The sequence below is a fragment of the Pocillopora damicornis genome, chromosome 10 (genome assembly GCF_964200805.1).
Source record: "Pocillopora damicornis chromosome 10, jaPocDami1.2, whole genome shotgun sequence".
NCBI lineage: Eukaryota > Metazoa > Cnidaria > Anthozoa > Scleractinia > Pocilloporidae > Pocillopora > Pocillopora damicornis.
Window position 1 is genome coordinate 6,920,139 of NC_142679.1, and position 24,216 is coordinate 6,944,354.

Genomic DNA, 24,216 nt, shown 5'->3' on the forward strand with positions numbered 1-24,216 from the left:
TTGGACTAGAATCTTCTTTGTCGACCACCCGGAACCCAAATGCATTCTGTTCCCCCAAGGTCATCCCTCCCCTCCCCCCCTATGATGCATTATTTCACACGTGACCTTGATAAATGTTGTATCTAACAGAATTAGAGACCATCTTGTCGCCCTCTTTCGCTCGATCACTGGTGACACTGGTCTGTTTCTTATTTTCATCCTTGAAGAGTTAAGGCAAATAACAGTTTGTACGTGGCCCACAATTCTAGCAAAGTAAAGAGACAAATATATTTGACTGATGAAATATGTTCTTGAGGTTTAGATCCAGATGACTCAACAGAACCAATGGGGTGCTTCATTGAGCAAACCTCCAAGAAAGATCGTCTTCTTCCTGTGGTTTATCATACAGTTGGAGGCAAAATCATGAAGAAGCTCCCAGATATTTTGGCCATATACAAGGAGTGCCGACAAAATGCCGAAGATCATGTGGAAATTTTTGGTATCTTGAACTTTAAACATTGTGTTACAACCCAAAGCGGCAAAGAGGAAGGTTATTTCAACAGCGCTAGGAAATCTCGCAAATGCAACAGCTGTTACGGAAAAGGCATCGGGACTGGAAAAAAGGCAGTGTTCGTCTACAAAATAAATCTGTAGTAACATAAACTATTATTGCTATGGGACTCGTCATCATCAAAAGAATATCAACTGGTTTTCGCTTCTCATTATTTTTTTGCCTTATTTATTTATTATTTATTTATTTATTTATTGCATTATTGATTGGTTGTGTCACAATAGAATTTACCTGCTCCCCTTAAGGCTGTGTTACATTCTTATGATCAGTCATCCCTCTTTGGCAGTTAATTGGTAATTAAATTTCCATGGTCCCCCCCTTTAGTAATCTGTTGGTCGGCGACGAATAATCCCCCTCCGTTCCCCCCAAGAACCATGTGATCCCCCAACATCTTTCGCCCCACCCCCACCCCCCCTTCCAACCGCAGGCGACAAACAGTCACGTGTTCTTAAGTTAAACATGTTATTATCACGGTTCAGCATCGTGACACTTGAATGTAAAGCCATCTTTGAGGAACATGGTCAAATAAAATTGATTTCTGGAATTTATTGTAAGGGCAGCTACGTCCTGACGATACATTTTTATCGTTTTTTATTATTGAAATAAAACCTTAACATATTTTTTTTGCGGGAGTAAATAAAAATCAACGGAAAAGGAATAAACTATTAAGAGACGAGGATAACTGATGGTAGAAAAGACTAACATGTGTGTTACAGCGACCTTATCCAATTTACTTGTCTTTTTCCCCATTACTGATCAAGGGAAAAGCCCTGAACGTTTGAAATAATCCAAGACATGCGCTTTTAAAAAAAAAGATTCTATGTTTCCATACGTCTGTTTAGTAATAAGTCACAGATGACGTCAAATGTGGTTAGAATAAAAACGTGGCACACGAGGCGCAGCCGAGAGTGTCAGTGATTTTTTTTACCACATTATGAGGTCTTCCGTGATCTATTACTGTACAGACGCACAGAAACATGGAATACGGTTTGTTTTATGCGATAAAAAGGAAAATTTTGTCGATGGTAACGTCATCTGTGCGTCTTTCCTCCGATAGATCATGAGTAAGTACTATTCAAAATGGATTTATAACTCAGTTTATCATATAATCATGTTCAATGAAAACTTTAAAGCTAATAAAATGCAAAGCGCCATACAATTCAAGAGCATTTCTCTTTAATCGTTATCAAAAAAAAATGGGGTCCTTTCTTCTAAATATGACTTGAGGATTACCTACAAGGTGGGGAGGGGGGGGGGGGTCACATCTAAAAATGTTGGGGTGTCTAAGCCGATATGAATTACTGATTGCGGAAATGGGACTCACTCAGGAGTGTTTAAGTGATTCCCCGAGAGACGTTGGAATAATGCTCTTCCAGGAATTAGATTTTGCGTATAGTTACATTTGCTCGTAATTGTAATCAGGATTCCCAGAGATCTCTTGGGTTGGACCACTGGCCTGAAAACACGTTCTGTGTTTCTTCGCTTGCTGGTTTTTAGGGGGCTTACGTGCTCAGCTGTAAATCTGTTGTTTGTTTGTTTTTGATGCAGTTTGCATTTGCACTTATGTCGAGGCTAACTAAATGGCTCGATGGCTCGGCTGACCCACGCACCGAGATAACATCATCAGTTTAGTTGAGAATTGGAGGCAAAATTTCCACCATATTTCTGTCGTCTTGTACTTGATGTGCCTCGCGCATTTGTCATAAAATCCTGTGCGAGCACGTTCATCTACTCGAAATGAGGGCTACACAAATCAATTAATATAATTGGAAAATCGAAAGCAAAGTTTTGTAAAATGAGCCATAACATTTATTTGAAAATAATATCGAAACTTCTACAGCCTGGTTTCTTTTTGAGAGATGTCCCGAGAGAGGAACACGCGTGATTTTCTCGCAAAAAAAAATACTGAGAGGGAATAATGATTGTAGATATATGAAAATCATATATGTGCACTGCGGTGAAGAAACGAATATAAGAGATCCTCGTAGTTATGAACACCACTGAACTAGTAGTTGAAATAAGACCTGAAAAAAATTTAGGCCGTACGGGATTTGAATCCATGACCTTTGCGATACCAGTGCAGTGCTCTACCAACTGAGCTAACAAGTTAAGGCGGGGGTAAACCTGAAAAAATGCCCATTTTTCACTCATTTTTCACAGCTAGGACTTACTTCAAAACTTAGGCAAACTATATATCCCTGGAAAGCTTATGACTTGAAGATCATGAAAAAAAATATTTCAGACTCAACATGTCTATTGTAATAGGATGCCACTCGTTTAATTGAGCCACCTGCAGGGTTCTACCAGGGGTTACTTAAGAAAAGATAACTCCTTCTGGAATCAATAAAAAAAAATGTTTTTAGTATCAATTCAAAGAAGATATGTTGCTTATTGCTATAAGCAGAGGGATTTCTAATATGTTGAAAACATTTTAAATGATGATCAATTAAATTTGAAATGGAAAATCAGAGGGGTGTTTCACTTCATAACTTTAAGTACATACATCATATGGAAAATTGCTCTGCTTATAACACAAAACTTATCAAAAGGAACAAATGCTGAAAATTTCAGATCAATTGGATAAATTGTTGTCAAGATCTCTTTTCTTGAAGACAAAATTTTGCGTAATGAGAAAATAGCCTTTAAACTTACAGATAGCAATCAAACTTAATTTTTTACAATATGTAACCACTATAGTGGCCCCAGTGTCCATATTTTGTCCACAGGAGTATCTAAAAGTAATTTAAAAGCCTCCTGGTTCATAAGTAACTCCTTCAGCTTCTTGAAGGGCTTCCTCTCGATGAGTCCTCAGAAGTCCCTTCCCTTGACGCCATCTCTTTTCCTTCTGCATAACCTGCAAATTGGACTAAGCCAATCTTTTACTGTCTTTTGCATGTGTTGCCACTCTTGTACAAACACCACCAGAGATACAAAGCCTCTCCATGATTTTTAGCCTACTAAAAGACTCGGCGGTTAATGTCATATGATTTCCCTAACTGGGTCACACCACTGGATGGTGGAAGTGGACTGGATTCCTCACAGGAACTACACTGAAGGGAAAACTGTAACCCCCACTCTTGCACTTTTATCTTCCTCAAGAGTTAAGGTGCCTAAAGACAAATCAAGTGAAAATTGTTAGATAAATCGGGCAATTTTTTTATAAGCAAAGTAAAGACCTCAAGTCAGAAATACACATTCTGTGATTTTTCCCCATAATTTTTTGTTTACAGTGTATATGCACAATACCTAAAAATCTTTCTCTTACCCAATCCAAGATTTAATAGATAGATCAGTGTATTTAGCAGGGAAAAACTGGAACTATGGGTCGATATGATATGGGAAATAAGTCATAATCGAGAACAGAGAAAGACAGAGATTTAAAAAAATTTCTCACCTTTCTCACACACGTGTGCCTTTGAGACGGCCGTGGATAAATTTTTCTCATTTATTAATCTAAATCCCTCGCTTTCCTCGGTATTAAAGGTATACTCTTCATCAGAGCTGTCTAAAAGAAGCGGCATATTTCATTTTCTTTCTGGAGGAACCAACTGTTTCTATAGAGTCCGAGTCAGAGAGCTGATTTTCATCCAGCGAAGTGCTCGGAGTTGAGGCGACGATTTCGTCAACATCGGGAGCTGTTTCTTCAGACTCTTGTTTTGTTTTCGCCTTCCAGAAAAACTTCTCTTTCTTTTCTTCCTGTAGACAGATCTACTTTTCTCTCCGACCATTTTCGATATAACTTTTCCTTTGATTATAACTTTTCCTTTGATTGCTCCGAGTACACTGAGTGTCACATTCGACCAGAACTGCCTCTAAATCTATCCCATAATGGGTTTGACCCTAGAAAACCATTCAGATAAGACTACATAAAGTATCTCTCGTTAAATCCTGCCCGTTTGGGAGCTTGGTTGCCAGAATAACACATCATAAACAACTGAAAAATCAAAAAATGCTCTTCTCGTTGCCATGGTAACCACACCATTAGCCAGAGCGGGAATTTTGAAATCGCTCAAAAAGGCAAAAATAGTGAAAATAAGTAGAAAATTATTTTTCCATAGCGAAGTTGAATACCCAAAGCTGCAAATTCCGAGGAAAACAAAAAACTCAGTTTTTGAGCAAATTTCAGGTTTACCCCGCCTTAATGAGTTAGTCAACTGAAAGGGAATTTTTTCGTTTATCTTTGGTTCGTGGAAAATGGTATTTCTGACGAATGAGTCTGCGAATAAGGCAGAAATAAATATTTTGTCGGCACGAGATACGACAAGGCCTGGGCCTTAGGCCCGAGCATCATGGGTAATGATGCAGTGGTATATAAAGGAAAGTATAGCACGTGGTGTCCATCTAGGCCTCAGAACCAACCGTTCACCTCTGGCTGATGACAAATTTATTTTAGTTTGAAAACATATTTTCTTTAGCTGTGAAGCCTCGTAGGATGGGCTGCCAACTGCTCTGAATTTGGGCCATGGTTCCTACCCAGATTTCCTGTCATTTTTTTTCCCCAAAGGGGTTTTTCTGGCAGGTTTTTTCTGGCCTCTGTATAACCGTAGTTATGTCCTTGTAAGCGGTTGCCCATCTCTGTTAATCCAGACTTGGTGAAGTTTGCATGTTAGTAATGTATACCTTTTTTTTTAAATGTGTAAGGAATTGACTGTATATCAGGGTTGTATATGGTATATCAGTTGCGAATATATGTATGTATGCATGTCCTGGGCTATATATTCCTCGGCTTGGTTCTCGGCAGGCTTCCCTAAATAAACTTATTTGGTGTACACTACTGTGTTATTTGTTGTGTAGTGGAGACAAAATATCATAATTCAATTGTTGTCGAGTGTTGATGTCTCATTTCTAAACAGCTGTTGATTTAGTTGTTACTATTGTTGCTGTTACTGTCTTCTGTGCTACACACGTGTGTGTGGACTCGCGTGGCGCGTGGTCAGTACGAAGTAAAGCATCATGGGACTACCCGCGGCCATTTCACTATCGAGTATCGAGATCTCGACTGTTTATTTATATTGTTTTTCGACGGATTTTTTTGCCAGTTTCCTGCGGTTGCTAAGTTTTTTAGATATTTCATGTAATTATCTGGCCCAATAACTGTATTCTTAGCGGAAATCACATTGCTCTTAGATTGAGAGCCGTGTCAACAAAAACAATCTTTGGATTTAAAACGAGGAACACTACAAGCCGCATTTGAAATCGGAAGGAACTTTTAGAAGTGGTTAGACAACTGAAGAAGACAACAAGAAACATCAAGCTCAAACTTTGAAGAAGCTTGGCCGTTTGGTACTTATATAAGCGAAAAATTTGAAATGGTATACCAAATAACTTTCTCTCGAGGAGAAAATCAATTTATTCTACGCTGGTTTGCCTCGTAAATCTCTGTCCACGTGTGATAATGAGTTCCGTTGCAGTTCAAGTTATGCCGTCGGTAACGAATTTTTCGAAAGATTCGCTAATCACGAACAAACTAGCGTCAGATCTCGATGCCAAGCTTGTTTCGTCCTCAAAAAAGGTTCTGCTTCAACGAATTGAATTCAAACCGGCTTCTAAACCTGATGAACAATACGAGAATCTGAGGAAGAAATATGTTCCGGCAAATTCTCCGTTAACAAATCATGCAAACGGCCATTGCAAGGAACAGTTGCGATCTCCGGATAAGAATTCAAACGAGGAGATGCCCTCGCCAAAGGTGATTTTATTTCCTGTGGAAAACGTTGAGTTATACTGGAAGCAGGTTCGAAGAGTCGGGCCAGGATTGAGCAACATGGGAAATACATGTTTCTTGAATTCCGTTCTCCAAGTTCTCACCTACACTGCACCATTGGTGAATTATCTGGCGTCGAAAGCTCACAGCGAAAAATGTAAGTGTTCTACTGGGTAGATGTTTCTTAAGCATTTGGGAAAATTTCATATTTAATGTGTAAATGTTCGTTCCTAATAATATGAAATGTTTACTTGTCATTCACATTGTTGATAATCCAATCAGTTTATAATTAACATGCTTCACTGATGAACCAGGGGTCAATTAGTGAATTAATCGTCTGCCTGTCTGAACATGTTTTATTTGAATGATTTACCAGTGTTTTGAATCCAACTGTTAGATATTTTTCTCCAACTTTCTTTCTTGAAACACTATTTTGTATAGCTCTGTCAAGGAGCAATGGAAAAATTGATGGAAAACAATACACTTAAACACCTGCCAGCTTCTCCTGCATCAGATACAAGCATCCCCTCTTCCTAAATTTCCAAAAAGTTTGATGACTTTTGAGTATATCCAATGAAGTTCCTATGAATTCAGAAGGTTGCAGTCTTGGCACCGTTTTCAAATCTTGTTTTGCAAAACATTTTCTAATTCGATGGGTCTGTACATCTTGGATTGTTTTGTCACTCTTCACTAAGGGCATAGCCAAGGGGGTCCTGGGGTGCCTGTGACTCCCCTTTGTAAGCGTTGATTTGTCCCATTGAGTAAACTACAGAATAGATGTCAACATGAGAATCTGGTTAGCACCCTGTGTGTAAGCCCCCACTATGAAAAATCCTGGCTACCCCCTGTCCTCCAAGACAAGTCTAATTTGAAGATTTAGAAGGAATTAAAAACTGCTAGTTTCCACTTTGCCATTTCCTCTGAAGTTACATTTTTTTTTATCATTTCAGTATAAACTGACTCAAGTTCCCTATTATCTTTCTATTAACAATTTGAGTTAGCTTAGATCTGGTGCTGCTTTACTTGTGTAAAGGAATGGCCTCATGTAACCATGACTCTCTATACCCTTACATCAATATGCATATTCTCCATACTGTTCACTATACACTTCCTAAGGTTCTGACAAGGAGAACTTGTCTGATAAATCAAGAGCTTCTTAAGTTAGTGATCATTTCCTTTATTCTCATGACCGTGATGTGTGATTCAGAGGTGATATTGTCAGGAGAAATTAGATGTTAGTCAGTCTTAGGGATTAAAGGTTGAGAAAGGAACAAATAAATTTTCTTATGATCACAAAGATGTTTTCAATTCTCTTAAGGCACATTAACACAGCAGATATTCAGTAAGATGAGCCATTAAATCCCTGAGGTCATTATCTCTCTGTTTTTTGTTGGTCATGATCTAGTGTACGCATTTGAGAAGGAGATGTAGTTGTAAACTATATGAGAAAAAGAAAAAAACAATTATCACAACAACTTCAGTCATAGAAACCACAATTGTTGTGGAATTTTTCCAATGAGGTGATAACATTTTCAACTTTACACCTTTCTCACTTCAACAGTTATGCTCTGGTTGTGATTGACCCTTTTACTCTCATGAGTGACCAAGACATAATTTCTCCTTACAGTATCAATATAATATCAAGCAGCCAAGTAATTAGAATGTCAAAATATATTAACAAGGGAACTATCATTAGATTTAATTCCAAATTCTTGGAACAAACTTAGTATGAAATGTATGGCAGATAGTAATCATCATCAAGATATTGGGAGTGAAAGGGGCTAAAAAGATTAGGCTGAACACCCAGTTTTTTGAAGACCAAGGAATACTGAATTTAAATTTTTTCTGTTAAAACATGATAATTTTCCATGTAATGGTTTATTCCCTGTTAAGTGTGAACTAACAATGACTTGTTATAATTTAATAAATATTATTACAACAGGTCGTTCAGTTGGTTTTTGTATGCTGTGTGAATTACAAAAACACATTGTGCGAAGTTTTGGTCACCATCAAGGAGAAGCAATCAAACCAATGGCAATCATTCAAAAACTCAAATGTAAGTTTATGTCTTATGAATATTATGCAGTAAAAGGTGATTAAAAGACAAAAACTTATCTGTAAGGGGAAGTTATTTTGATTAAACACAATTACACTCTATTACACAGATGTTGAAAAAATGCAATAATTTTTCTTTTTTGAACAATATGGTATCTTCTCAGGGTGCAGCATACATACTAATGTATTTCATGGCTAAGAAAACAATGTTGTCGTCATAACCAGGTTTATGGACACGTTGATTTTGCCACCGGAAAAAGGGTTTCTCTTTTCAATTTATGAATATAAGGTTGGATCAACTCTTTTTTTTTTGGAAAGGAATACATTTTTTGTGTAGGTAATGAAAACTTGCATCACTTTTGTGTCGGAAGTTGACAGAAGTAGCTTCTTATCAAGCTGAGTTTAGGTGCAGCAATCTCAGTATTTGGTACTCTTCTTTTAGTCTGTCATCTTTGAACTGGATATATAATTGATATTGATCTATAAAAACATTACATGTCATCTTGTGGATACAAATTGGTCATCTTGTGTGTGTGAAATCTCACATTTGTTTACTTTGCTCACTTGAGATAGATATTGTCTACACTTACAGATAAGTTTGGTATCTATCATTCAGCCATGTATTATAATTGTCTATTTTACTAACTAAGCAACCTCAAATTTTTCCCTTTGAATTTAATTTTAAATACCTCATGCTAACCTCATCGTCTTGGTCTTAACTGAAAGTTACAGACTAATTCTTTTCCAATTGGATTTATTGCCCAAGTGCTAGGGCATGTGGGCCATAAATCTCAGAAGAAAGAAAGTGAGGCTCTGTAACTTAGAGTACAAACTGAGAAAACAAAGGGTAGTACGATGTTTAGAGGGCTGTACAGTGAAATATGGCCTCCAATATTGAACAGTCATGGTTTATGTTCTAACTATGAGATGTAATGATATTGTTATTCTCGTAGTCATTGCCAAACATTTAAGATTTGGACATCAGGAGGATGCACATGAGTTTTTGAGATATGTAATTGACGGCATGCAGAAGAGCTGCCTGGCAGCTGATGGCTACACAGAAAAGTGAGTATACAAAAAAATACTAAACAAAGAATAAGACAAGTCTCTATCAGAGACTTTCAAGGAGACTTATTGGGGTAACTGTTAATACAGCGAATTTCAAACTGAAAAGGCAAAGATCATCTGATGGCTTTGATGGGGTCAGTTACAATGTGTTCTTGAGTAGAATACTTTGCTCTTACAGCCTTGCTAAGGAAACCTTGTAGTATACTGGAAAGTTTACTGGAAGGTACTGTGAGTGGGTCAGGTGTTTTACAAATACAAAAAAAGGGGGTGGTGGTAGATCAATATCCTTAGTTCCACATTCTGTGGATACCAGAGGTTTGGGTCTCCAGGTTTTTGAGCAGATGTCTTGCTTGATCTAGTCAGATTAATAATTTTCAAGCCTCAAATTATTTACGTGTAGTAAAAAGACTCAAGTGGTGACTGTGCTTCATATGTACAATGATTTTTTTTTTTTTTTTTGGATACAGACTCGACAGAATGTCGAAACAAACGACTATGGTGCATCAGGTGTTTGGAGGTTACTACAGAAGCCAAGGTATGCACATGCTTGATGTTTCAATCTTTAACCCTTTTTCTGTCAACACATTATTTAGCTAAAATATACTGAGAGTAAAGGAGGTAAGTTTCTAAAGAAACTGTAGTGCTGCGTCGGTGGAAGAGTATAACAGGTAATTTAGTGTTAACAACTGTGTTGAAAACATAAATTGGCTACCATGAAGAGTAAAAAAGCTGATGTTTCGAGCATTAGCCCTTTGTGGAAATGTATTGAGTGGAGGTTATCATCTTAATTTGTAATGGTAATGGGACTGAGTGGAGTCCAATTTAGTCAGTAATCATAGGTGTTATGACAAAAATTGGATTACCACACAGTGGGAGTCTGATTTGTTTATTTTAAGTATGATAACAGACCCAATTAGACTACACAAAGTCTTATTACCAATTAATCATAAAAGTTATCATTTCTGAGAAAAGAAGAATAGCCAATTTATGAAAGAAAGAGAAAATTTGTTATAAAAGACTGACAAAGGAAGCATAAATTATTTAATGTCGCTCTGAAATTGAAATAGATTGTGATTGGTTGATTACACTACGACTTTGAATGTGATTGGATCCAATGATCCAGTTTTTAATAATATAAATGTTATTGCAATTTTTTCTCCCTATGTTTAGTTCGCTGTTTAAAATGCAAGAACAACTCAAACACATTTGATCCACTCATGGATATTATGTTGGATATCAAGGTAAACAAGTGGATTTTGATATCCAGTGACTTAGCAAGTGGATCATTATTGATTTTTGCATGGAGTAGTAAAATTAAAGATATTGGAGTATTCATCTGCAAAAGTAGATCAACATTGCCATCCTGTTAAGTTTGCAGCATAAAGTTAGGAATTTTTAGAGCAATATTGAATTGGAAATCAAAAGTGATTTGAAATGGAGTTACATTTTTTTTTCTTTTCTTCACTCCCTGGCTGAGTCCTGAACACTTGCACTATCTTCTTGGATGGTGTGATGCAAAACTAAAGCCATCATCATAGAGATTAGCACTTGCACTTGAACATGTGAATACTTAATTCATTTTGATTAATTTCATCAATGGTTCCTTTTCATAAGACTGTGAATATATGAAAATCATATATGTGAACTGTGGATAGAGAAAAGAATATAAAAGCAATCTTCACGGTAATGAACATTACTTATCATAAGAAATTGAGAAAATAAATTCAATTTCAGGTCCTATTTTCACTCCTGTTCATTACTGCAAAGATCACGCTCATATTCAGTTCCTTTTTATGTCAGATAAAATTCTGATTACCCCCTTAGCAAAGGTTCTTTGTTTTTAATGTCACAGCATGCAGACTGAATGTGGTCAAAGATCTATAGAGCTGGAAAATTGGTGTCAACAATGGCTACAATTTCATAGTTTATTAAAAAGATTTATGTTGTAGTCTTCTCTTTCAATGCGTGTGCTTTCTCTTTCTTTCTCCAGCATGTGCCTTCAGTGGAAAAAGCTCTTCAGCGATCTGTCAAACTGGAGTTACTGGATGGGGAGAACCTTTACATGTGTCCAAGGTTTGACTTTATTGTAAACGTTACATAGGTTTTAACCCTTTACAGCCTAACATCAGTATGCATACTCTCCACACTGTCCTTTTATACATTTTCTAAGGTTCTGACGAGGAGGATTTATTTCACAATCAAGAGCTTCTTTAGTTGGTGATCATTTCCTTCATTTTCATGACCTTAATGTGTGATTGAGAGGTTATATTGGAAGGAGAAGTGAGATGCTAGTCACTCTTTGGGTTCAAAAGGTTGATTTTTGAAAGCAAAGAGAGACACAACAGTCGCATCAATCTTCAGCTAAAAAAGAAAATGTTAGGGGGAAATTTAATTTCCATTTTTGAAAGTTTATTTTGCTTTGGTAATGAGCTGTACATGAAGGTAGAGGCTTTGACAGAAATTGCTTAAATGTATTTGAGCTCCCAGGGACCAGTTAGTTATTTGTAATAAAAATACTCACTTCCATTCAATAACTCCTTTTGGTGATGTTATTTTTAGATGCAAAAGAAAGGTCCCTGCCCACAAACAGTTCCTGATTCATCGTGCACCAAACATTTTAACTTTGCAACTCAAAAGGTATGGAAGCAAAATTATCCTGCCTTTGCTCTGATCATGTTTAATTGTCATGGCTAAAAAATTTGTGTTTCTGTGGCAGCATGGATCTGACTTTAGTTCTTCATTTTTGTTGATTCTTTGTGATGCAGGTTTGACTACAATCAAAGTTTTGGAGGAAAAATATCAAAACATGTTGATTATGCAGAATATCTGAACCTAAGACCTTTTATGACATCCCAGGTAAAAAAAACAAATTTGATTCAAAGATTGAAGGGAACTGTAGAATATGAGACATATAGTTCAAGATGTTTCTTGGATCAGAATTTTTCAAATTGATTCAAGGATAGTATTAAAGCATATAATATGTAGCATATAATTCAAGTTTTATTTGTGGATTAGAATTTTTCAAATTTGATTCCAGGATAGTAGGGAACTGTAGAATATGTAACATTTCATTCAAGTTTTTTCTTGAATCAGAACTTTTCAAAACCAGTTTGATCTCTATTTTCTTTTGCTTCAAATTAACCCTTTAACTCCCAGATCAAATTTTTAATCCTCCTTACTGTCAACCACACAATTCTTATAATGTTAGTTCAGATATGTATTGATATCATAGGGAGAATTTTTGTCTTGGTCAATCATGGGAGTTAAAAGGTTAAAAATCAGAATATTTGAATCAAATGTGAAGGAAAAAATTGAACCTCAAGTTACAAACAAAATTGTTGAAAAGTCCACTTTAATTCCTGAATTGGCAATAACAATTACATGTTCTTGTTGTAATGCAAACGATAAAAGAATTTTTCTATTTCATGTTGAAAAATGTAGGGTCCACCTATAAAGTACCGTTTATACTCTGTACTGGTGCATTCTGGGTACTCTTCAAACTCTGGTCACTACTATTGCTACGTCAGAGCTTCTAATGGCACTTGGTATCAGATGAATGATTCTATGGTGAGACCTGATTCTGTCTTGCAATTTTTAGTATAGTGTCCTTCTATTTGAAACCTTAACAGTACTCTCAAGTTGATTTTCTGTTAGAGGGTGAGGTTTTCTGCCACTTAGCTGTCAATTTGATGCAATGGGTATCAGTTTCATGGACGTTGGGCAGGGGGGGGGGGGGTGGAAAATTGAGAAAAGTGAGGAAAGCCAAGACTTGCATTCCTTGATATTGAGTGTATGTGGAGAGAGTCCACATTACCAGTTTACTGTATGTGTGTTAGCATGTTGAAAAGAGTTTAACATGAGCTGGTCCTTTAAAAGTTGTCCAGTCACATGGATTTGTTGCAAAAATGTAACAGAAAAGTGAAGTAAGTAAAACAAAATTGCATTTCCGAGGAATTGTGAGCTTCTTGTTCTGACTCAAAAATACAGAGGAAAAGTTGATATTGTAGAATCTTTTTGTCCCTTGTGCACCTTTGTATCATGTGCTAATTAGATTTAAACAAGATTTTTGAAATTTTTAAAACTCAGTGGTAATATGATAAAATGCTTATAGACTGAGTTGGTCTGGGTGGCACAGGAAAATAATTGGCTCTTGGTCATGATGCACAAACTTCGCTGTGTTTGGTCAATGTATTGTGACCTCAAGCCAAATGTTTTTCCATCCAGCCCTCCTACTCACTCAATAGGTACATATTATTTCTGTTGGAGAGCAAATAACGCTTTTTTAACTTTATTACTATTGTTGTTAAATTTGGCGATCAAGCAGAAAGTTACTTAGTTCTAGATTTCCCAGAACACAGTGTACCCCTCAGCTGGGCAGAGTTGTCAGTATGTGATAAGAAACTGCCAAAATTTTGTAGTATCTCATAAGAAGGATCTTTCTATTTCTTATTTTTCCAACAGGTCAGACAAGTTGCACTGAAAGCAGTTCTCTCTCAGCAAGCATATCTATTGTTTTACATCAAACAGACTTCCAAACAGGAATTAAAGGTATTTATTCCAAATTGTAATATAATATTTACCCTTTCACTGTCATGAGTGACTAACTGTTACAAAAAATTGTATAAGTTAAGTCCTAGAACATTCTATAGAACAGTCTAGAACCCGAAGTCATCCAGACGTGACCTTCTTGTATAAGGACATTCTGGAACATTCTATTTCTTATGTAATTACTCAGATTTAGAAACAGTGTTAATCTACTAAATTTAGTTCTTTAGAGAAGTTTCTAGATCCTTGTACTTTATTGAAAAATCAGAGAGAATTGTGAAGAAGCTTAGTGCTGTAAAGTCAAGAAGTTAATTACATGGAAATAAATCAGTTTGTTGCTGTTACCAACAATCCTGAGTTTTTTCTAGGAACAATCCTGCTCTACATCGACACCCGTAACACTAACATTCAATTTTTGCAGACAGTATCAAATTTTTTTCAATAAGGAAAGTGATGAGAGGAGAGAAAAAGCTATTCGACAGGGACTTAGTTTGATTGAAGGCCTGATATAAGAAAAGTGTTGATAATTCATATTTGAATACTGGAAGTAAAAGAGAGATAAGGGCCTGGCTACAGAGTTGTTCAAGATTTAAGCACTGATTGAATGTTTATAGAATGATATAACTAAAATTTTATTTGTTAGAAAAAATGTATTGTATAGGAGAAAATGTCCAAAGGCCAAAAAAGAGGTGTGGTGGGCAAAACAGGAAAATTATAGAGTAGATTGCATATGCATAGATTTTAAAATGATTGGTCCAGTGTTTTTCAAACATATCTTAAGTTGTATGAAAGTCTCACTCAGGAAGCTTGGAATTATATTTTGATATTACAGTACTGTAGATTAGTTGTGTAGAAACTACAGATGATGTAGTTATTTATTGTTTTACCTCCTGTCCTTATCCTTTTTTGTGTTTTCAAGTCCCCTCTGACCTCGCCGAAGACTGTTTCTATACAAAGAACTTCTGCTATTCCAAGAGACAATTTGCCAAAAGTCATCCAATCAAATGGTGAGTTTTCTTTAATATTGCACTACTTGCAGTTATCGGGATTGTATTCTTAACCAAAAATTTATTCAAGACAGTTTTAATTTGATAGTCCTGGAAAAGACTACAGGTCCTGGAAAGTCCTGGAAATCTGCTTAACTCAAGCAATAATGTCTTCAGAATTTAGGTTATTAGAAATGTATGTGGACTGTAAGGAATAGTGATTTTGAAACTTTGGGAATGGAAGGGTTTAAGGTATAATAATATACATTGAAAAACTACTCCCTTCAGATTGACTAAAAACGAGTGCATTCCCATGGAACACAAGTGCAAAGTTGTGATTTGAGTGCAAATTACAAACAGCACAGGCCTGCTTCAAGTTAAGGTTAGGGCTAAGCAAGAATCAGCCTCTAAACTCTTAGAGGATCTCACTGATTAAGTATTCACTTGACATGGCTCCTCTTTGTTTCCTTGCCATGTTCAAAAAATTTGGTGAGTTTTGTAGCAAATAGAACACAATGCACACCTTGCAATGTTCTGGAACCAAGTACATTGTTTAAAATCTTCCCTTTTTTCAGATGTTGGTACTCCTGTCAAATCTGGAATAACTTTTCATAGACAGTCATCATCAACCTCTACAGTCACCAAGCCGTCAGCTACACCAACATCAAACCACGCCCCGTCCGTACCCCTGGCACCTCCATCACAGAGACCCAAGTTTACGTTCAACATCTCTCCTGGTAATAAAGGAAACAAGACAGAATCAAGCACAGCTAAACACGAGGGAAAGGAGAAATATGACAAGAATGGACTAAAGGAAAAATTTATTAACCCTAGCACTGAAAGTCTTTCTTCTGAGACCAAATCTCCAATCTCTTCGTTGGGCAAATTTTCGGAGACCCTTTCAAAGCCTGATACTTCAAAATCTCCAGGCAAGTCAGACGGCTCTTCAGTTGAGGTAAAAGGTCAAGCTTTGGGAGGCCAGAAAGATAAAATCAAGGAAACCTCAGACGAAGGTCTCCCACTGAGGAAGGAAAACAAAGAAAAAAAGTTATCTCCTAAGAAACCTCGTCCGCCACCGTTGTTTATCCCCAGGCCACTAGTCCAAGGGAAAGGAATGCCCAGCCATACACGTAAGTTACATCTTTTTATTTCTTGTTCTCAAGGGAACCAAGATTTTCCTTTTTTAACCAATTTGGAGCTGCACAAATTCCCACTCAAACTTAAACTTTTGTGAGCACATTCAAGTGTGCTACACCTTGAAAGAATTTCCCCTTACAGTCTCAATACAATATCAAGCAGACAAGTGACGAGAATAAAGACAAGTATCAATTAGGGGATTATTAATTGATCCGATGCCAAATTCTCTGAACTTACATCATGAGAATTGTATGGCAGACAGTAAGGAGAATTACTAATGAGATCTCGAGAGTGAAAGGGTTAGCTGGTTTTTGCTTTTAGCTGCCATTACCATCTTTTGGTTTTTTCCTTTGTTAAAATTACTTTTTTTGTTTGTTTTTACAAAATGCATTCATGGAGGGAAAAGCTGACAGTTACATGGATCCTCCATGTAGTAACATAATATTGATATCTTACAGCAAAATCTACCACTCCATGGACAGTCACACCAAAGACAACTTCAGAACCACCGTTTGGCCCCATGTCACCTCCTCCTCCTGGAGTTGCTCCACCCCAGCCTTCCCCGTCATCAGCCATATCAGACACTAGCAGCACCTCTAGCATGATGGGTAAAACTGGCGAGTGGACTGTGTCTGATAAGACAGCCCTTACACCAGGACCCAGGCTCCCAGAGAGGCAGCATGCAGGGTGGCAAGTTTCAAAGAAATTGGAAGTGGAGAAAAAGGAATCGCAGATTGTACAGAAAGAGGAAAATAGTGGCAAGATTGACGAAGAGAGCGACAAGAAGGAAGAGAGCGACAAGAAGAAAAAGAGGAAAAAACATAAGAAAGAAAAGAAGATGAAAAAGGAGAGAAAAGAAAAGAGCAAGAAAAAGCATAAGAAGCTAAGTGCATTACTTGATGATGACGAGGTGGATAAAAAGGAAACAAGGAAAAGAAAACAGAAAAAGGCTGCAGAAAAAGATGCGAATGAACCGAGCCAACAAAGGAAATCAGTAGAAAAGTCTAAAAGCAAAAAACACAAAATTAAATGCCGCGAAGGCGACGTCTCTCCAAGTAAGAAACCCAAGTTGGTTTGCTATGATGACAGCAGCTCTGGTTCAGAGAGTGAGAAGCTCAACCGTGGCCGAGAAGCTGGAAAATCTGCAAATGTAGACTTCAGGAGAACTACGACTGAGTCCAGAGGTGAGTACATCATCATTGATCGAAATATCTGTTGTTGTTGTTGTTGTTGTTGTTTTTATTTTCAATAATGGCCAATTAAGCAAGTTTTATGTTAAAAAAAAAAACAATTGCTGCATGCGTGGAACTACTTGCATTGAAAGCGCATGTAATTCCCACGCTTTAGACTTTAGTAATCCTAGCAGTGTGCTGGACGTGTGTTACATTTGAGCGTCGTAATGGCCTGGCTCACCGTAGAGTCTCTGTGTCTCCATGGTAGAGCATTGGAGCGTGGAATCCAAAGGTCTGAGGTTCTTCACCTCATGGAGGATCAAAATTTTTTTCTTCGCCCTACGCTCGTGACAAGATGAAAAAAAATTATTTCTCGACACCAGTATTGTCTCCTTATATTTTCCTACTATTGGCAAATATTCAAGTTTTAAATCTTTTCCTTCCAGTTCCGGTTATTCACGAGGATGAACCAAGGAAAACAAACGCTACACGTAGAGCAACCTGGGATGGTTCACGTGATTCATCAACCGTAGCTCAGTTGCTAAGCAGCAGTAAAGGTCTCCATGGTTATGGCAGTTCAGGTTGGTTCTGTAAATCCTTGCCTTCTTTGCATAATAATATGGTGATTCGTTGTTGATTATGGGTGTAACAAGAGTGCGTTTTTTCTGTCTCTCTCTTTAAACGTCCATGATGACAGCGGGGCCGGGGAAAAATAATTGTGCATTTTGCATTGCCTGTTAACGCCCTATTCATTTACTAAACCCTTTACTGCTCATTGTTCAAATTTCAGTGACGTCATGGGATGGCGGCGAAAACACTGTGGATAGAAGTGGCGGGAAATCAGACAGGAAACGACAGCGACAAGACCCGTGGGACGAAGATTACGACCGAGGAAAAGTAAGGGAGAATTTGTGTCATTTTTACCCCTATAGGGTGACAGTGGTGTTCAGTACCGTGAATGTTCGTTTTAGCACATGTCATTTGCGTTCTCGTCAAGGTTTAGGGTTCGCTAACAGCCGAAATGTTAGCAGTTTAACCCTATAACTCCCATGAGGGATCGTGACAGAATTTCCCCTCACAATATCAGTGCAATATCGAGCAGACAAGTCGTGATGGTATAGAAAAATATCATTTGGGGGTTTATTAGTTGATCCAATACCAAATCTCGGAACTGACATCGTAAGAATTGTCTGAAGACAGAAAGGAGAATAACTGAAGAGACCTTGGGAATGAAAGGGTTAATATTGGCTTCGGCGCTTTATACATAGTTATCACATTTTGATTGATTATCAACCAATTGAGTCGGTCAATCAATCAATCAGCCTGTCATTTATTTATTCTTGCAATCAAGTTATAGTTCTTTTTATTTCCAATCCAGGTAAAGAAGGTCAAGAACAGCAGAGATACAAGCGCAAGACGTTTTAATGGCAATCCATTCCAGCGAGAACATGATAAACGAAAGTCTAAACAGGTAAGCTCCATAGATGCCTAGGTTCGATGTCAACTTCTCGGTCTTTTATTAGCCATATAGCTGAAAGCACCCGTTGATGTAGTTAGGTCACGGTCAGTTCATATCATTGAAAAATGTAGCCGAAAAAGGTCGTCATAAGCAATCCCTTTTAATGTTCTTCTTTCAGAGCAATCCTTGTTTTCATGCTGATTTTATAACGCTTCTGTTGCTTTTACCTGTCTTAAGAACTTGTATTCACCAGTCTCCTTCAAGATGGAGGTAGTTTCGCACATCATAAAAACTTACCTAAAACATCTCGAAGTGTTCTCATTAATATACATGCAGTTCAACGCAGTTTTTTGTGTGTGAGTCTGTATTCTTAGATTTGTAACGGTTTTTTTTTTTTTTCAGGAATCCAAGGAGCGTTTTTCAAAGCCGTTTTCTAAACATCGCCACTCCCGCCAGAGTCACTTCAGTAAATCGCATTCATCCCGAAAGTACCAGCGATTGTCCACTTGAGGGGAGTCGTCGGGACAGGTTGTAGTGAAGATCATTTGCCTGGGGGGAGGGGGGTTAAGGGTGGGGTTGGTAAGAGAAGAAAAACCAAGCAAGATTGTAAACTGGGAGACATGGCCGCTGTTTCGCTTCTGGGTCCTAGTAAAAAAAATTTTACTTCTTTCACTTAGAGAACCATTGTCACTTAGCAATCGATGGCTTATCACCTTCACTTATCTTCTGAGATCTGCCAATATAAAAACATATCTTACTGTTTGTATAAAATCCCAAATTTTAAATAAGGATAAATGTTACAAACTTACTTGATATTGCACGTAGTTTATTTTATTGTTGTAGTGTCGCAATGCACCACATTTCTTTTACCTGTTGTAACTTGGTCCTAATGGTAGTGTCAACTACAATGAAACCAGTCTTCTAATCAAAATTTATTATATCGTTGCTTGTTGTTCAAGACTTCTTCATATTAATTTACAATTTGAATACATAGTGGAATTACAGATTGTTCGTATGATCAGAGGAAATCGGTCCAATAAAGCGTCTTTAGAAAATGCGGGCATTTTTATCGACATTATCTGAAACATAGCGCTAATCGTGATATAAATTTGCGCTCCTTTGTAAATACATAAAGTCTATCCGGATCGAGACTCGCCGTTAATTTTCCCACAACGGGAGAATTTTGAGATTAGCCGTAGTTTGAATAAAGCAATTTTCAATTGAGTGTCGAAAGTTTTCTGGGATTGCTTTGGTTTTACCTACTTTGCTCTGTGATTGGTCCAGAAAACTTGCGCCATCGATCTTCTCAGCCAATCAGATTCAAAACAAAGAAAACCATCGCGACTTGGCCATTTGCGTTTTCCCACGCTTCAGGTGGATTGCTTGATTTCACTTTGAGTTCTCATTGGCGAACGATCATGTAGACCTTTGTTCAGACTGGTCGCTACGATTACTTTGGTTTTTCGACACTCAATTGAAAACACTGTCCAATAACATTCTTATTTCGTAGCAAGGGAACACTTTTTCCAAATCGGATGTTAAGAGTAACGTTTCTCTTTACCACTGATAAACAGAACTAATTTCGTTGCAAATCAAATTCAAGGCCGCATACGTTAGTGCTTTGGGAAATCAATAAACAAAACTTTTGCAAAGAGTTGTCCTATTCACAGTTTTTTGTTTGTTTTGTTTTGTCTGTCCTTCAGCTGTGGCGCAAAGTTTTGAAAATTTGAACGATCTGCGTTTTTATCTCAAGTAATCCTACTAAAGAATCTTTGTCAGATCAAGTGATTCTTTGTGGAGAAGTGATTCTGTAGGTTGGCGATTAACAAGCTGCCACACTTCAACAGTCAAACCTGTATTAAGCGGCACCGTAATTAAGCGGTTACCCTGTAGTAAGCGGTCGGTTTTCAAAATTCCGAGATTGTGACCCGTTAATAATTGTAATTTTCACCTCTCTTAAAGCGAACGCAGTCACCCTTTACTGAGTCCCAACAAACCTTTTGTAATGCCCTCCACCTGTATTGAACGGTAAATTAAGCAGAACCACTCATATAAAATTAACAATAATCTTTCAATTATATTGCTGGTTTTCAGTGTCACGCCATTCAAAATAGATCAAAATAAAAAATAAAAACCGTTCAATCGATTTAGTCTAGAATCTGGAAATAGAAAGAAGCTAGATATGTAAAGACTCTCGCCAAGATTCAGGTCACAGCAATTTTTCTTACGGAAGATAAGAGGAGAAACGTTTTTCCCAAATTTATAGAGATTTGTATGGAGCCGCCATGCTGGTGCCCACCTAGATGGGCACCAACATGGCGGCCGGAAACCAGCAGAAACATCTGTCACTGAGTTTTGCTACAAAAGCGTGAATTTATCTCTCTAAGAACTCATAAACGTAACAATAATACTTTATTCTAATACAAGAACTGTTCAGATAGCTGAATTTCCCTAAATAAGTCACCTTTTAAACCAACATAACAGCTCTCTCGCTCGTCATGTAAAGGCCACGTCACGCAAAAGCTTAGAAATTCAAGAGTAGTCTATCACTAAACCAAGAACCCACTTGGAGTGAAAATTTGTGTGAATATTAGTTTTTAGCTGCTCTAATACATCATGAAAGTAAAATCTCAGGAGGATCAATAGTTCTGAAGTCTGAAATTTAGTGACGTCACGTGAAAACCAGCAATTTCACTCCATTTTTATCGTCGGAAATAAATGTTGGCAGTAATAATGAGCGAGTTTTTGTATATTATATGGTCAACCAAGGCGTAAAATGGCGATTTCTAAAACGCCCCCATTTTGTGCAACCTGTATTTACCAGTTAGCCCATATTAAGCGCCATTCCGCGTGGGTGACCGCTTATTACAGATTCGACCACATTTCTTTGCCGCCAAATATTCCCGCCAAACACTAGATCCCACGGAGAACACGGGATCACCTACGTAAGCCAGGTGGAAAGGCGTGCAAAGTCCACGTGAAACCAGTTTGACAACTGGTAAGTCAAGCTCACTTACGTCAAACGTTTTGACGCTGATTGGTTGTCTCAAAATAAATCTGGCTGCTGATTGGTCAGGGACACGTCAGTTACTAATTATGGCGTGGTGTTGCATCAGCCAAGGCTTCAAGACACGCGGCACGACCCTTTCATGACAAATTTCATCATCCCTCTTGAAAATGGCGGTGTGAAAGCTTCTTGGCAAAACCTTTCCGTGCAATTTATTTGCACCAGTACAACCATGGAGTAAGTACTTCACTCAATGTGTATACTTCCCGATTCTTAGAAACCCAGAGTAATTTAAATTTTTGGCGAGTTCTCGACGCAAACGAAAAATCGCCTTAGAACAACGCGTCTCCGTTCTTTTGTTTACTCTTAAGTTTACTACGAAACTTAATTGAAGATGAAAAAAAACTCGCTGTTAAACGACCAAGGAACTTTCAAGTGCATCTAATCGTAAATATGGTTGAATAAATGGTTGATTTAGAGCGAAATCGCCTCTGAAACTTAAATTTTAAAGTGTTGACTCAATTGCGTGCGAATTTCGTGTACTTACGTTGGTTTTCGATTTTTAACTTTCAGTTTCCCTAAACGCGCCCGAGTTCTCTCTCTTACATCGATTATAGATGGCCAGAACGTATCACGAAACCAAGAACATGGAAGACATTTCATTATTTTCGACATCTCAGGCTCTGGAAGAGCTGGAGCTCTTCAGTTCGTTCCCGATCCCGATCTTCGGGGAAAGCGGAACTCTTGAACAATGTGACGTGTACATAGAAGAGACAGATTCCTTGAAGCATCAACTCGACGCCTCGTCACCGCTCAGTTTATCGACGGCAGATCTACTTGAGGAATTCGATGTTGAAGGTTAGTAATTTTTTTCTAGGCACTGAACAAATTGATGACTGCCGTCTTCCTTTAGGACGAAACTGAAACTAATTTCCCCACGAGTTGATCATTAATAGTCCATACGTGTAAACAAGAAATTTATTCGTAATAAATTAGTGAGGTTTCTCGTCAACTGACTTTTATTGCATCATGTTGTTGCATCAGTTCTGTTATGTAAGCTGAGATCAAATTGTACAGCTTATTTTCTATTGTGAATCATTGATGCTCAGAGCCATGGAGATGTTTTTATCGGTCAGGGTCTGTGCTGAAGTATTAACAAAAAGTTTTCTTTTGAATTTCAGTCGGTGGTGGAGGTCTGTCAGATTCTGACTGGATGACACAGAAACTCGAGTTCCATAGCACAGAGTCAATTCTCTCAGTTGATGGTGGTGACCTGGTGAACCTTGGGGATTTTGAATTCACGTCTTCAGAACCATGTATTTCTAGTGAGCCTGAAAGTGTTGTCACTCCAGAAATTACAGATTCACCAGTATCAGAAGAATCCTCTGATGGCAACCTCTTTGCAAATGTAGATGAAATTCTCAGGAAGCTGCTCACCACTAATAAGAGCATAGTTGACACAGTAATAGTGACAGAGGAACAAGTTGGTCCTACATCACCCTTGCAGAGTGTTCCTGATGTTGACATGGGGTCTCACCCCTCTGTCTTGTCCCCTGGGTCAGATCTATTTGAGGCAACAACCCCAGTGGCCTCTCTTAGTGAAGAGAGCCTCTCTAACCCCTCATCCCCTGACACACCAGTCAAGAAGACTGTGGAAATTTCTCCCACAACAACAACCTGTGTAAAGGTCAACTACTATGCACCATATCCAAAAGACAAACCAACAAAGGCTAAAACTCCACAGCAAAGGAAAAGAAAGCGGGAGCAGAACAAAGATGCTGCCACTCGTTACCGGGTCAAAAAGCGTGAGGAGCAAGATGTCATAGCAAAAGAACTTGCTGGGCTTGAGAAGGATAACGGTGAACTCAAAGAACAAGTTAATTCTTTGTCTAAGGAGATTGAGTACTTGAAAAACTTGATGCTTGAAGTATACAAAACAAAGCTGCAGAAGCAATCTCCGTTGGCTTCTAATTAAGTTTAAGCCTTTTTGTTAATGTATATATTTATATGTCTTTTTCTATTTTAGAATGGTCATAAAAAACAATAGCTTTTTTTTTTTTCTTGACATGCATTGCAAATGCTGTATTCATTATTTATCACATTACTTATTAAAACATTGTTATTCAACAACAACAGTCTTGGTGGAGTAGCAAGGAAAATTAAGGGTGAAAGAAGGGACCTGATGTGATTTGTACTGCTTCTCCCCCTTTTCCTGTTCCCTAAATGCTTCGCTGCATACAATTCTTTAAACGAACTGGAGGCAAACATGTGAGATCCAGTGTTAGCGTGAATGCACAATGAGGTGCAATTACAATTTACGTCATTTAGTTCTAGTTTCTCCAACTTCGTAACCTGGAAATATCACTAGCATCCCTTCTTGTGGGAGACTATTCCAAATTCTACAACTAATGTAAGAAAAGGAGTGATCCCAAACACGAAATGTAAAGGCAAGCTGCTATAAACGTGGCCCACTGTCTCCAAGATCATATTTTCAACACTTGACACAAATTCTATTACAAATTGGACACTCTTA

The 24,216-nt window shown here is 37.7% G+C and overlaps 3 protein-coding genes and 1 long non-coding RNA gene across 7 annotated transcripts in view; 3 read left to right on the top strand and 1 right to left on the bottom strand.

Moving 5' to 3' along the window:
• The window catches only part of LOC113670387 (uncharacterized), a 9,765-nt gene extending 8,664 nt beyond the window's left edge, over positions 1 to 1,101 (top strand). For 2 of the 4 annotated variants that reach the window (XM_089183739.1, XM_089183740.1), the window contains exon 5: positions 296 to 1,101. In XM_089183739.1, coding sequence (XP_089039865.1) covers positions 296 to 633 — 338 coding nt within the window. In that variant the 3' untranslated portion in view covers positions 634 to 1,101. The remainder of the gene's footprint in view (positions 1 to 295) is intronic. The other 2 variants (XM_089183741.1, XM_089183742.1) reach the window with 1 other exon arrangement.
• A 1,235-nt stretch (positions 1,102 to 2,336) lies between these two features.
• Positions 2,337 to 4,684, bottom strand: LOC149038673 (uncharacterized). Its single transcript, XR_016180097.1, has 2 exons — positions 3,945 to 4,684; positions 2,337 to 3,660 (listed from the first exon to the last, which is right to left on the bottom strand). It is a non-coding gene; the product is annotated as an uncharacterized LOC149038673 (long non-coding RNA).
• An 802-nt stretch (positions 4,685 to 5,486) lies between these two features.
• Positions 5,487 to 20,345, top strand: LOC113670325 (uncharacterized). The gene is made up of 17 exons (XM_027186445.2): positions 5,487 to 6,411; positions 8,197 to 8,310; positions 9,263 to 9,374; positions 9,845 to 9,912; positions 10,548 to 10,618; positions 11,368 to 11,450; positions 11,937 to 12,014; positions 12,143 to 12,233; positions 12,819 to 12,944; positions 13,839 to 13,925; positions 14,842 to 14,929; positions 15,484 to 16,038; positions 16,504 to 17,229; positions 17,664 to 17,798; positions 18,008 to 18,114; positions 18,596 to 18,688; positions 19,079 to 20,345. Exons 1-17 carry the CDS (start codon positions 5,946 to 5,948, stop codon positions 19,184 to 19,186), a joined length of 3,108 nt encoding a protein of 1,035 aa, XP_027042246.2. The 5' UTR covers positions 5,487 to 5,945; the 3' UTR covers positions 19,187 to 20,345.
• A 1,411-nt stretch (positions 20,346 to 21,756) lies between these two features.
• LOC113670326 (uncharacterized) lies at positions 21,757 to 23,816 on the top strand. The gene is made up of 3 exons (XM_027186446.2): positions 21,757 to 21,920; positions 22,257 to 22,541; positions 22,865 to 23,816. The coding sequence occupies exons 2-3, from the start codon at positions 22,301 to 22,303 to the stop codon at positions 23,656 to 23,658; spliced, it is 1,035 nt and encodes a 344-aa protein (XP_027042247.2). The 5' UTR covers positions 21,757 to 21,920; positions 22,257 to 22,300; the 3' UTR covers positions 23,659 to 23,816.
• Positions 23,817 to 24,216: the final 400 nt, after the last annotated feature.

Bases quoted from the DNA above. Each gene is read 5' to 3' on its own strand.
- LOC113670325 (XM_027186445.2), top strand. From the start codon at position 5,946: ATGAGTTCCGTTGCAGTTCAAGTTATGCCGTCGGTAACGAATTTTTCG. The intron at 13,926-14,841 runs GTATTTATTCCA...TGTGTTTTCAAG, and splicing joins CTTCCAAACAGGAATTAAAG to TCCCCTCTGACCTCGCCGAA. The intron at 17,799-18,007 runs GTTGGTTCTGTA...TTCAAATTTCAG, and splicing joins CCATGGTTATGGCAGTTCAG to TGACGTCATGGGATGGCGGC.
- LOC113670326 (XM_027186446.2), top strand. From the start codon at position 22,301: ATGGCCAGAACGTATCACGAAACCAAGAACATGGAAGACATTTCATTA. The intron at 22,542-22,864 runs GTTAGTAATTTT...TTTGAATTTCAG, and splicing joins TGAGGAATTCGATGTTGAAG to TCGGTGGTGGAGGTCTGTCA.